The 11,502-nt window shown below is 35.9% G+C and overlaps 1 protein-coding gene across 2 annotated transcripts; it reads right to left on the reverse strand.

The window, feature by feature from the left end:
• Positions 1 to 364: 364 nt before the first annotated feature.
• Positions 365 to 10,463, reverse strand: LOC137707491 (ABC transporter G family member 29). Of its 2 annotated transcripts, none has more exons than XM_088689070.1 (22): positions 10,224 to 10,463; positions 9,674 to 10,077; positions 8,324 to 8,533; positions 8,086 to 8,170; positions 7,629 to 7,788; positions 7,433 to 7,509; positions 7,255 to 7,308; positions 6,511 to 6,601; positions 5,848 to 6,149; positions 4,800 to 5,398; positions 4,307 to 4,467; positions 4,083 to 4,192; positions 3,811 to 3,964; positions 3,558 to 3,713; positions 3,301 to 3,476; positions 2,879 to 3,211; positions 2,416 to 2,790; positions 2,186 to 2,319; positions 1,846 to 2,073; positions 1,535 to 1,706; positions 1,121 to 1,375; positions 365 to 842 (listed from the first exon to the last, which is right to left on the reverse strand). In XM_088689070.1, exons 2-22 carry the CDS (start codon positions 10,060 to 10,062, stop codon positions 570 to 572), a joined length of 4,494 nt encoding a protein of 1,497 aa, XP_088545196.1. In that variant the 5' UTR covers positions 10,063 to 10,077; positions 10,224 to 10,463; the 3' UTR covers positions 365 to 569. The 2 variants fall into 2 exon arrangements, with proteins under 2 accessions (XP_088545196.1, XP_088545197.1); XM_088689071.1 differs by having other exon boundaries at positions 9,674 to 10,088.
• Between the last annotated feature and the right edge of the window lie 1,039 nt (positions 10,464 to 11,502).

Genomic DNA, 11,502 nt, shown 5'->3' on the forward strand with positions numbered 1-11,502 from the left:
TGACGTCGTCTGCCTTTTTTATTAAGAAGGAAGATCCCATAGTATCATACTTTCCTCCGATCATACATAAGTTTTGCAACTGGTCATTTTTCATAGTGGTGGAAATAAATTGAGCTCTTGCAAGACGGTGCGGGTTCGAACTCCGTCGGTAGCTAATCTTACATCTAATCTAACAAAAATCTATCATTTGACCAAAAAAAAAAAAAAAATCATACATAAGTTTTAAATCGACATATCATAAGAAGAAATATTACAAAACCAAATATAGGCATTTTCTTTATAATGTCCCATGTTAGTTAACTCATCATTAGAAAATTGTAATAAAACGATGACTTCAATTACTCCATCCAAAGCAGATTAGAAATTTTATAATGTAAAAAGGCACCCGATCAAATTTGCATTGTGATTAAACAAAATTGTCTTCTTTGACGGTAATAAAATACGCTACAGGAGTCCCATTGCCTTGAACATTGGCCCGAACATTCTTACGTATATTTGCATCTCACTTTCTCTAACGTACACAGACACACACTTATATATAACAGACATAAGGTCTACAGAGAATTCCTTTATCTAACTTGGAAGTTGAGTGTCCTAATACAGTAGGCAAACATGAAGGCAAAGAAGATTGTGAATCCAACTAGAACTCCAGCCACTGGTCCCATGAAATTTGGATCATATCCGAAATGGTCTTCTATGTACCATTTTATAGTTGGGTTAGGTGTAATCCCAGGTGCTCTAATGGTTTCCTCAACATCGCCATACTGTGACACAATCAATCCATACACCGTCCATGCCACGGGACATATCCAGTAGTACCAAACCCACCATTTGGGTATTTTCTGAACATTCAAAAGATAAAAATTCGTGTTAACATGTGTTTTTAACGAGTTTTAATCACTTGATCACCATTGGGGAAGAAAATCCATGGTCACGAATTGTTAGATCAAGTCCAATAGTTGAGATCTAAACTCGATTTAGAACACCTAACCATTGGATTTTAATCAGTTGGAAAATGCTCATCGTGGATTTTGGTGATCAATGCAGACCAATCACAATATCTGTTGTATTCAATTTATATTAATAAAGTTCTTATGGAAAGACGAATGCTAGTACTTACTGGTCTTGGAATGAAGAAACCGGAGAAGAGGTTGAAGATTGAATAGAAAGCTGCGGCGAATATGGCTGCTACTTGGTGGTTTGGCGTGATGGAAACGGTCATCATGCCGTAGTATGTGAAGTAAAGAAAGGAGAAGAAGTTGATAAAGAAGAACCAGAAGAATTTTTCTACTTTCCATTCGAAGCTCACCATAGCATACACTATCAGTGTATAATACGTGGTCTGAATAAACACATACGGTATTTCCACAATGACCTGCATGTCAAACAAATGGTTTATTTGAGTCAGTTAGATTAAGGTGGACAATTTTGTATATAACAAAAAAAATTGGATTTATAATAGTGTTATATATGAAATTAGGATTTGATACTAAGTTCACATGTGAGTTAATGGAAGCATTTTTCTGCCACTCACCTGTGCCAGTGCATAAGGTAATGCAGAGTACATCCCAGCAGCTCGTTCTCGATAGAAAACAGTTCTTTCAATGGCGACAATTGGCTGCACAGTTGCGCAGTTATCAATTCCGACGAAGAGCACAGCAGCGTACATAGCCCCGATAATCATGGTCAGATCAGAACTGCTTTCCCTGGATATGAAAAAAAAATATAATCAGCTAAGTAATTCGTGTATGGAAACTCATGAACAAAAAAAATTGTAGTAAAAGCAAAAAAATAGAGTACTGTAGTTGAAGTTTGAAACGGTTAAGCTTTGAGATAAGCACACACCTTTTAGTGCCAACCTTCCAGAAAATAGTTCCAAGGAGGAGGGCAGCTGCCAAGGTAAAAAAGAATCTGACAAGGTTATAATCAGGACTTCTCCAATATGTCCACCACTGCTTCCAGAGGCAAGATTGGAATTGCTTCCATGACGATTGAGAAAACTGGGTCGGAAAATAGAGGTCTTTTGCTCCTGCTGGTGGGACGCTCAACTCCTTTACTAAAGCTTTGTTTCTCCTGCTTATTAATATTGGAATTTAAGTTTTATATTTTCCAAAAACCAGCCAAACTCTCAACCCTGCAAATAGTATTATGTACTACTTTTTTGTTTTTTTTGTTTTTGACTTACTGGTACAAGGCAGATGATTTGTAGTATTGAGCAAAGTCCATTCCAAGACGGACCTCAGTTGAGGTTGAGCTCACCTCGAGCATCCACGTTGCTGGGTTATACTTCTCTTTGATTTTTGTCACGCCAGGAACTGCCTGGAATAGGTCATAAGTACAGACTTAGATGACAATGCATTTGATTATTTCTTTGTGCAAAATTAAGATAGGAAAAAGTTTACGCAGGTAAAATACCTCAAAGTATTCAACAATCTTGTGAGAATTGCGGCCTAGTGGTCCTGAGTAGATAACTTGTCCTCCTCTCTTCATCAATAGCAGCTCATCAAATGCCTCAAAGATATCTATGCTAGGCTGATGAATTGTGCAAACAACTGTTCTCCCAGTGTCCACAGTATTTCTAACAGTCCTCATAACAATGGCAGCTGCCCTTGCATCAAGACCTGATGTGGGTTCATCCATGAAAATGATCGAGGGATTGGCAACAAGCTCAACTGCAATCGTTAACCTCTTTCTTTGTTCTGTTGACAGTCCTGAAACTCCAGGAAGTCCTACTAAAGCATCTTTGAGATTATCTAGCTCAACCAATTCCATCACTTGATCAACAAAAATCTGCAAACATATATAGAATATGCAGTTTCAGCATTTAAATAATTGTGCTATCCATTGTTTAGAGAAGTAATGAAAGTCGCAGTTTTACCATCTTTTCCTTGTTGCTAACTTCTTTAGGGAGTCTAAGGAAAGCTGAATAGATCAATGATTCTTTGACAGTGACTTGGGGTGAGTGGATATCAGTTTGTTCGCAATAACCAGAAATTCTTGCAAAGGTTTCTTGCTTCTTAGGGTACCCAGAAATTCTAATGTCACCTTCAATATAACCTCCGGTCTTCCTTCCTGCTAAGACATCCATCAAAGTTGTCTTCCCAGCCCCACTGACCCCCATTAAGGCAGTCAAGACCCCAGGCCTAAATGCACCAGTTACTTCACGGAGTAGTTGCAGCCGGTCCCCTGCTACTCCTTCTTCCTTCATTTCCTGTTATAGTAGACTAAGTTAGCTAAGTGAAATTGGACTATAAGATAATGTTTCAGGTTAACAAAGAGTGAAATAGACAGAAATATTACAGCAGGCATATCCACGTAATAGTTAACATCGTTGAAGGACATTGCAAGAGGAGTGAAAGGTAGAACCATTCCTCTTTTAGGGGCAACACCACTGGCAACTTCGAGAGACGAATCAGGATTTCTACTTAGTCCAGTAGAGCTGGATCGACTGCCCATTCGCCGGACTTCCATTTCTCCTAAGAAAATTTTAATCCAATAAACAACTTGGATAACAATATTGTTCACTTTACAATTGACAAAAATATTCGGTTTCTTACTTGAGTTGTTTCCATCATTAGAAGATAATGATCGAGACTGAAAATCTTTCTTGGACGGGGGCCTTCTAAGTCTTGGCTCTTCCTTTGATTCTTCTTGGTCTACCTCCATCTTGTTTGCTGCTTCTTCAGATATGATGGCTTGTGGCTTTCCAGGAGCTAATTATTGAAACAAAATCATGAAAATTTGTCACTTAAAATCTACAAACGAAAGAAAAATTGGATGTTAGATATGAAAAGGAATGTTGACTCTTACCATTTAGGTACATAAGGGCGAGCGTATAAAGCACGTTGAAGAGAACTGCAAACCCCAGAAGAGCTGCAGAGCCAATCCAAAACCAGTTTTTGTTGCGGTAAACATCAAAGTTTTTAAGCACTGCCTCACCCACACTGGTAATATTATCTGAAGACTATAACAAAAGGAAGTTCATTTCAGAAGTTTAGCCTTTTTGTTAAGTTAAACAAATGTAGGTACATTAATATAACAAAATGAATGGTTTGTGCAGCAAGATCTTAAGTTTAGCATACCAGTTTGTTCGACCACCTCGGAGAATACATTTCATTTACAGCGATTGCATTGAAGCCATATGTCATAGGTGAAACCCAGTATCCCCACACCCACCAGTTTGGAATTTGACCTATCACAAATGAAGCAACTCATTGATGATCCAGTAAAGAACTAATTTGGTCTCTTTTTGTTAGTTTTTTACTATTTTTTGAAAACTTCATCCGAAATTGAGTTTCATACTAACCATGAGGAATAATGAAACCTCCAAGCATGAAAACAATTAGAACACTTAGAGACCCGCCGGTGTTTGCTATGATGACGGTCCTGCTAACTCCAGCTATAAGCCTAAATAGCCCAGCTGCCATTTGTTGGATCAGAAATACCAACAATAGTTGCTTGAAAAACCTGCAAATAATTTGACAGTTGCAGTTCATATCTCCACAAGCAACTTCAACCCACATATGCTAGATTCTTACAGAAAATAAGCCAAAAATATAGTATATTGCAGTTTATATTAATGTACCTATGTGTATGTTTATAACAATGTACCCAATCAAAGTAAAAAGAATTTTGCCTAGGTAGCTACTCAAAATAACATAAAATAGTGTACTTAATGAAAGGACCAACATAAAAATTCAATCGAACATTTGGTTTGGTGAAAACAATCTTTTGAATGTCGGAAATCTAACTTACGAACAAAATATCGAAATGAAATTAAGCAGACAAATGTGTCGTACCTGCTAGCTTCAGGTGCAAATCCGATGGTGTAATATGTAATGGCCATCCAAATAGTAGTTTCCATGATGGATATAGGAATCCCAAGCAGGACAGATGGGAGAGTGAAAGTCCAAGCAGGGTGGAAAAGAAGGTCTCTGTGCTTGTAAAACACAGGAAGTCTTGAAATGGCCAATGAGAGCTCAGCAAAACCATTAAACATGTTAATGATCATGACAAATATAAGTGCACCAACATAGACTGCTCCATCATCTTCATTCCTAGTGTTCATTTCGGTCTTCAAAAACACTGTCGCGGCTATGAATGCCCCTATTATAATTTGGACAGTCTTGAAAATGTAAATAAAAGAGTTCCTCTGCATGAGCAACCATTCTTTGTCAAAACAGGCTTTGAGAAGCTGCATTTTGGGTATTGAATATCTTCTGAATTCAAGAGCTGCTCTGTGGCCTCGAGCCTTGTCGAATGGGATTGAGAGCTCATTCTCCATCCTCATGCCCACATGGAAACGCTTGAACCGGTTTGCAAATTCTGTGACCGATACATATCTGTATGGAGTCCTTCTATCTGCCCAATACTGCTCTTGGTCTTTTCTTGAGGTAACCTGAAAAGGTTGGACAGAGTTATGGGATGCAAAAGGCTTAATACGATATGAAATTGGATTAGCGAAGGCTTATTACAGTTTCTTGGACTATAAGATTTCTTTTAATAAGCGATACTACGGTAGGGCTGGAAGTTGAACTCTGGGACTTCGGGTGCTGTGACAAATGCTCTTAAGAAATTGAGCTACAACCCCTTGCTTTGGACTAGAAGTTGGGAGAAAGTCTTAGGTACAATTGAATTAGTTGTATATAGTTATCTGTTCATCTGTCTTATCATGACTAGTCACATTTTAAGATAAACAAAGACAGAGGCATAAATGTATGTGGCTGGTGATAAGGAAGTTTTTCTCAAAAGAGGATCTTAGCTTAAGCAATATATCACTTGCTCCTAATATCTAGTAAGATGTGTCACAACCTATTATATTAAAGAGACACTTTATCATGATTTTACCTCTTGCAAGAAATCGGCAGTTCCCTTTCTCTCAGGGCATCGAAATCCACATGTCTCAAAGAATTGTAATATATTCACTCGTGGTCCTTGGTAGACAATCTGGCCTTCTGATATGAGGACGATATCATCGAAAAGATCATATGTCTCAGGAGCTGGTTGGAGTAGAGACATCAAGATTGTAGCCTCAGTGATGTGTACAATTTGTTGTAGGCACTTCACGATTTGGAATGTCGTGGAGCTATCGAGACCCGTTGAGATTTCATCCATAAACAATGTTTTAGTTGGTCCAACAATCATCTCACCTGTATTTGAGTGTATTAATTTACTTTCTCAATGCATTATACATGCAAGGTGAAGTATAAATGTAACTTTTTGTGCATGCATGTGATGCTCATATAAAGTATAGCGATTAACTTGCAATTCAGAATAACTCCTGTAAAAATTATTTAAAAAGTATAAGTACTATTATTAGAAATTTAGTTATTGCTTATAAAATAATATTGAAAAATCCGGTTGAATATTTTAAGACATATTTCATTTTCAGAGTGCATCAAAATTCTCGTTCTTAGTGTATGATTACATTTGAAAGAAATTCTAGGTGTGACACAAACAACAATTATTTTTGCTAAAAAAATCAGAAGGACAAAAGAGGTAAAAAATGACCTGTGGTTACTCGTTTTTTCTGGCCACCAGATATTCCTCTTTGCATCTCATCTCCGACAAGTGTGTCCTTACATATATCAAGCCCCAAAATCTGTACTACCATTCAATCCAAAACCATGTTACGTAGCAATTACAAGAAGATGAGCTCATGCTTCATCATCGTTTCAATCAATTTTTTCTTAGAATAAAAGAATTTCTAAAGGGTATTTTAGTAAATTGGGTAAAAAAACATGGTTGGTGAACAACCAAGGTACCTCCCTATCCAGCAATGTGTTTACATTACAATACACAAAACAGCAATCACCAAAGTAGGTTGGGGGAGAACTGTTTGTCAAAAGAATTTGACTTTTTAGTTTTCATGATTTGGCTTGTGGAAAAAGCTCCCATAACCATTTAAGAATATGAATGCAACATGTGGACCATAACAACATTAATAATTAATTTGTAAAAAAAGAAAACTACGATAAGATGGATCATTTTAGTGGATGATGATTCTCTTCCTGAGAATTCTAAGGATCAATTTACCTTAGTCGTTCATCGTACATCATGAGACCACCTATCATTACGTAATGTTTACGTTCAATTTTAAATAAAAAATCCAAAATGATTTCTAAACACAGGATACTAATGAATGAATAAGATAAACTAATTCATAGAATCCTCACAAAGAAGATCCAGATTGGATACTTTTCCCATTTTAGTTCAGGGTTTGGAAAGCTATCATTTATTTTTTAATTTGCTTACTTTTAGAGTATAATCAGTAATGATACTGCTCTCAACTCCTCCCATTGAAGTAGCCTGAAAAAGAAAAGAAAACCCAAAAAATTAGATATATTATGATTTCTTTTTTTTTCTTTTTTTTTTTGTGTGTGTGGAATATGTAATATAAATAATATATTACATATGTAAATATAATATTTACCTTCATGAAAAAGTCTACTTCTGGTTCTGGATATATACCAGCGGCCTTTTCTCTTCTAGCAAGCTCGGAAAGAAGTTCTACATACAAACCCAAAAGAACAATTTAAAATGTTGGAAAAAAATAGAATATAATAATAAATAAGAGAGTCAATTTTGATGACATGGGTTTTGTTTCGGTTAATTAATTAATTAAATACCATATCGAGAGCCAACCCCTTGACACCTTGCTGAAAAATCCAGAGTTTCTCTAACCGTCATATTTCCAACATGAACATCGTTTTGGCTAATGTACGCAGATGTCTTCTGTGGTACAAATTCCTTCAGACTGTGACCATTGTAGCTCACCTCTCCTTTAACCTGTTCCATCAAATTTAACAACAAAAGTATATTAATAATTATGAAGCAAAGATAAATATATTACAAGCGACTTTTTTATTTTCATTCTAAACATTAAGATATATTGTGGTATTTTCTTCGCTCGTAAGTTAAGTCATAAATATATCGTTGTATAAAAAAGGAGCTGAAGTTAGTATTTTTTTTTTTTTGTTCATTTTTTTCTAATTTTGTAGAAATAATTCAATCAAACCCCCATTTTTTAGGAATTAAACCACTTGTGTCAAGTTAATTGATCAAGTTCAAGGCAAATGTACTCACCTCCAAGCTTGGATCCAACTTCCCAGCTAAAGCCAGCAAAAGGGTAGTTTTACCCGAGGATGGGGGACCCAATAAAAGGGCCATCCTACAGAAAAACAACAAAAAGGCTACATCAAAAACGTTGAATTAATCAACAGTAAAACTAATTAAAAAAAATTATTGAATAAAAAATCAAATAACTTGTGTGACCACATAGAATGGTAACTTAAATAAAATTGTAAATTAATCTAATGCTTACCTAGAAGGTTTAACAATGCCAGAAACATCTTTCAGAATTGTTAATTTGGTTTGCTTAGTCAACTTAATCCCAATTAAGCCAAGAGCCGATTCTGCGATGTTCCGAGCAACATTTGGGAGGGTGGGAAGAGCTCTTGTTCCAATATGGCAATCAGCTTCAACTGTCAAATGTTCAAACCTTACTTCCACTGTGGGAAGTCTGATCCCAACCCTGAAATCGATTATATCGCATCAATTAATTAATAATTAGATTAAATAACATGTTCCTTTTGTTGCAATATTTCAGTAACAATGTTCACTAATTAGATTCCCTTAACAATAAAGGCTCTGCCGGCAAGTTCTTTTCTTAACCTAAATTGTTTAATATTCAAGTAACGATAACGAAAGCGATCTGCCGGAAAGAAACGAAAGCGATCAAGGGTAAATTATGCATGAAAGCAACCGTGTAATTAATGAAACCAAACTTGATTCAAGTAATGTTATATTTATCATATGAGAAATGCTAAGAAAATTTTTTAAAAATGAGATTCTTTATAGATTTTTTGTCATCTCATGTTTTTGGTACAGTATTTTATCATATTAATACAAAAAATTAATATGAAATTGTAAGATGACAGAAAATTCATAAAAGTTTTATTTCGAGAAATACTTTCCTGGGTATAATATGAACCTCCTCCGAAATGAAAAAAATGGGATCAACTTTTGTTTAATATTCTGACTTAAATTTTTTGACTCCCCGATACTCAATTAAATCCTTTTTTGAGGATTGAATGCAACCCTCTGGTTGTATTATCGATCGCACTTTTCATTTAAGAAATTCTATTGGACTAAATCAACGAACGTCTCTTCAACATTGATGGGACCCATACCTACCAATGTCAGAGACATCATTCACATCTACTAAGAAATGAAATTCACCAACTTCTTATATTAGCATATAAACACACATACAAAGTGTGTGACAAAATTTTTTATTTTTGTTTTAGAAATAGAAGAATAAAGGAAGAGAGTGACAGAGAATGTGAGAGTAGAAAGTGTTTTTTTTTTTTTAATTAGAGATATGTTAGGATTACACGTAGATGATGCTTTGAAAAAAACAAACAGCAAAATTTGATTGTATGAAATTACATTTATATCACATATTTCTTATTCATATTATTTTTTAATTAGAGAATAAAACTGATAATTTCATAAGATTTTGATTGAGAATGAGTATTTTATTAATTCGTAAAGATTTGTGAATTCCCTTTTAATTTGTTCGATGTGAGAAATATATGAGTGTGAACATCATTTCTTTATTAAAAGAAATTTAACCAAAACATAGAGGATAAAAGAAAAAACAAGGGCTTACTTATCAATTCTACTTCTGAACTTTTTCAGGAACTTGTCATTATCTTCCTCTGCAACCTTGAAAATCCTGTCAATGAAATTCTGACGGTCGTTGATGTCGAGCTTCAGAACGTCTACTTGCTTATGTACTCCTTGAGGCTCAGTTTCCCCGAGGGACTTTATGATGCTTGTTCTTAGCCGATCATAGGTGGGCAGTTTCTCGATGGCAGCCCATGTGAGAGCTTCTTCGTCTTCGTCGACGTGGCTGCTTCTTCTCGAGTGCGTGGCACTCGCAAATACTTCTTCCATGCTCCAACTTGCCCTGCTCAGGCTCCTGCCTAAGCTTCCGCTGCGGCTATGACGCCTTTGACGATGTGGCTGTGAACCTTTGGCTTTCTCTGTTCCCTCCATTTCGATTTACCCTCCCTGAAAATAAACTGAATTTAGAATACAGTATCAATGCTTTGTTTGTTTGCCTTCAAAATTTGATTTCGGGTTGGAAAATCAGACTTAGATGTTTTGTGAAATTTTTTTGGCAACCAAACAAGGTGTAGAGAACTAAAACGACTTACTTATGTTGTTGTACGTGTTCGTTGAATGACAAGGGGTAATGAATGTGAAATCTATCCTTTGGAAATATTGAGCTGAAAGAAGAGGAAATGGGTCGGTGGAGGTTTGAAAGATACGAGTTTGTGTGCGCTTTTTTACTAAACTCCCCGCTTCATTCTTGGAAATCAGATCTCCTCTCTCTCTTCTCTCTCCCCCTCTCTCTCTCTCTCTCCTTCCTTCCTCTGCAAAAAACTGAGAGATTCATTTCCTTGAGAAGTTTGGAGGGTATTTATACGTGCACAAAGTGGTGACAACTCAATTTTCAAACAACTATTAAAGTCAGAATATTATGACTAGGGATAACAGAGATTGCATTGAACAGTATTCAAATGCCATCTCCCGTACCCCTACCTACTTCCTCTCCAATTTCTTTTGAGTAATTTAGTGGGCCCTCTATTCTCTTATCATCCCAGCTATAGTCGCATGAGGTTTGGTAATTTTGTGACACCCTACCAACAATTTTATATGCATGCTACAGAAATTCAAAGCAAAAAATAAAATAAAATGGTGCAATTTGCTTGTAGTTGTTATTGGCACTATAACATGACCCCTTAAATTTTTTTATTAAAAATGATGTTATTAGCATTCTAACAAAATTATCACGTAAACAAAACATAGAGAAATATAAAAAATTACCCTCACGATAAGATTTTTTTTTTAAGGTCTTGTAAGGGCCGTATTCAATTGCAAAAATACAGAGGCAAGTGAGATTTTACCTTATTCGAGACAGATTATGCGAGAATATCTTGGTGCGGTGTCGCAGAACTTGGCCATGCATGCAAACTGAATGTCGATCCTTCTGCCAACTGGGTTAAAACTTTGGTTAGCATCCCAGTCCAATTTTCCAACCATCAACCGGGGGCGGACGCACTAAGGGGTTAGGGATCAGTTGACTCTCCGAACTCGGCTGAAATTTGTAAAAGTAATGATCAATTACGCACTTATCAAATTTCTATGGATAACTAGGGTGCTATCCCTTTGAAGGTTAAAGTTGTCATGCCCTCCAATTGCTTGATAAAAATTTAAAATGCCTCAAAGAGGAGTTGCCCTTGTTATTGTGAAAAGTCCATTGCATAACTAAATGAGAGATCAATTGTTAAATTATAGTATGGTGGTTTATATGGAGAGCAACATTTTTTTTAGAAAACTTCATTTTAATCCTTGGCAAAGATGACTTTTTGATTAAAACCATGAGTAAGATCAAAATCTAATATTAGTCCCTTGATACATTAATAACCTCAT

This window comes from Pyrus communis, chromosome 17 (assembly GCF_041283825.1).
Source record: "Pyrus communis isolate YQ-2024b chromosome 17, ASM4128382v1, whole genome shotgun sequence".
Classification (NCBI taxonomy): Eukaryota; Viridiplantae; Streptophyta; class Magnoliopsida; order Rosales; family Rosaceae; genus Pyrus; species Pyrus communis.

Coding starts and splice junctions, on each gene's coding strand:
- LOC137707491 (XM_088689070.1), bottom strand. CDS start 10,062: ATGGAGGGAACAGAGAAAGCCAAAGGTTCACAGCCACATCGTCAAAGG. Junction 2,791..2,878: donor TTAGCAACAAGGAAAAGATG/GTAAAACTGCGA, acceptor ATATGTTTGCAG/ATTTTTGTTGATCAAGTGAT. Junction 1,707..1,845: donor TGGAAGGTTGGCACTAAAAG/GTGTGTGCTTAT, acceptor TTTCATATCCAG/GGAAAGCAGTTCTGATCTGA.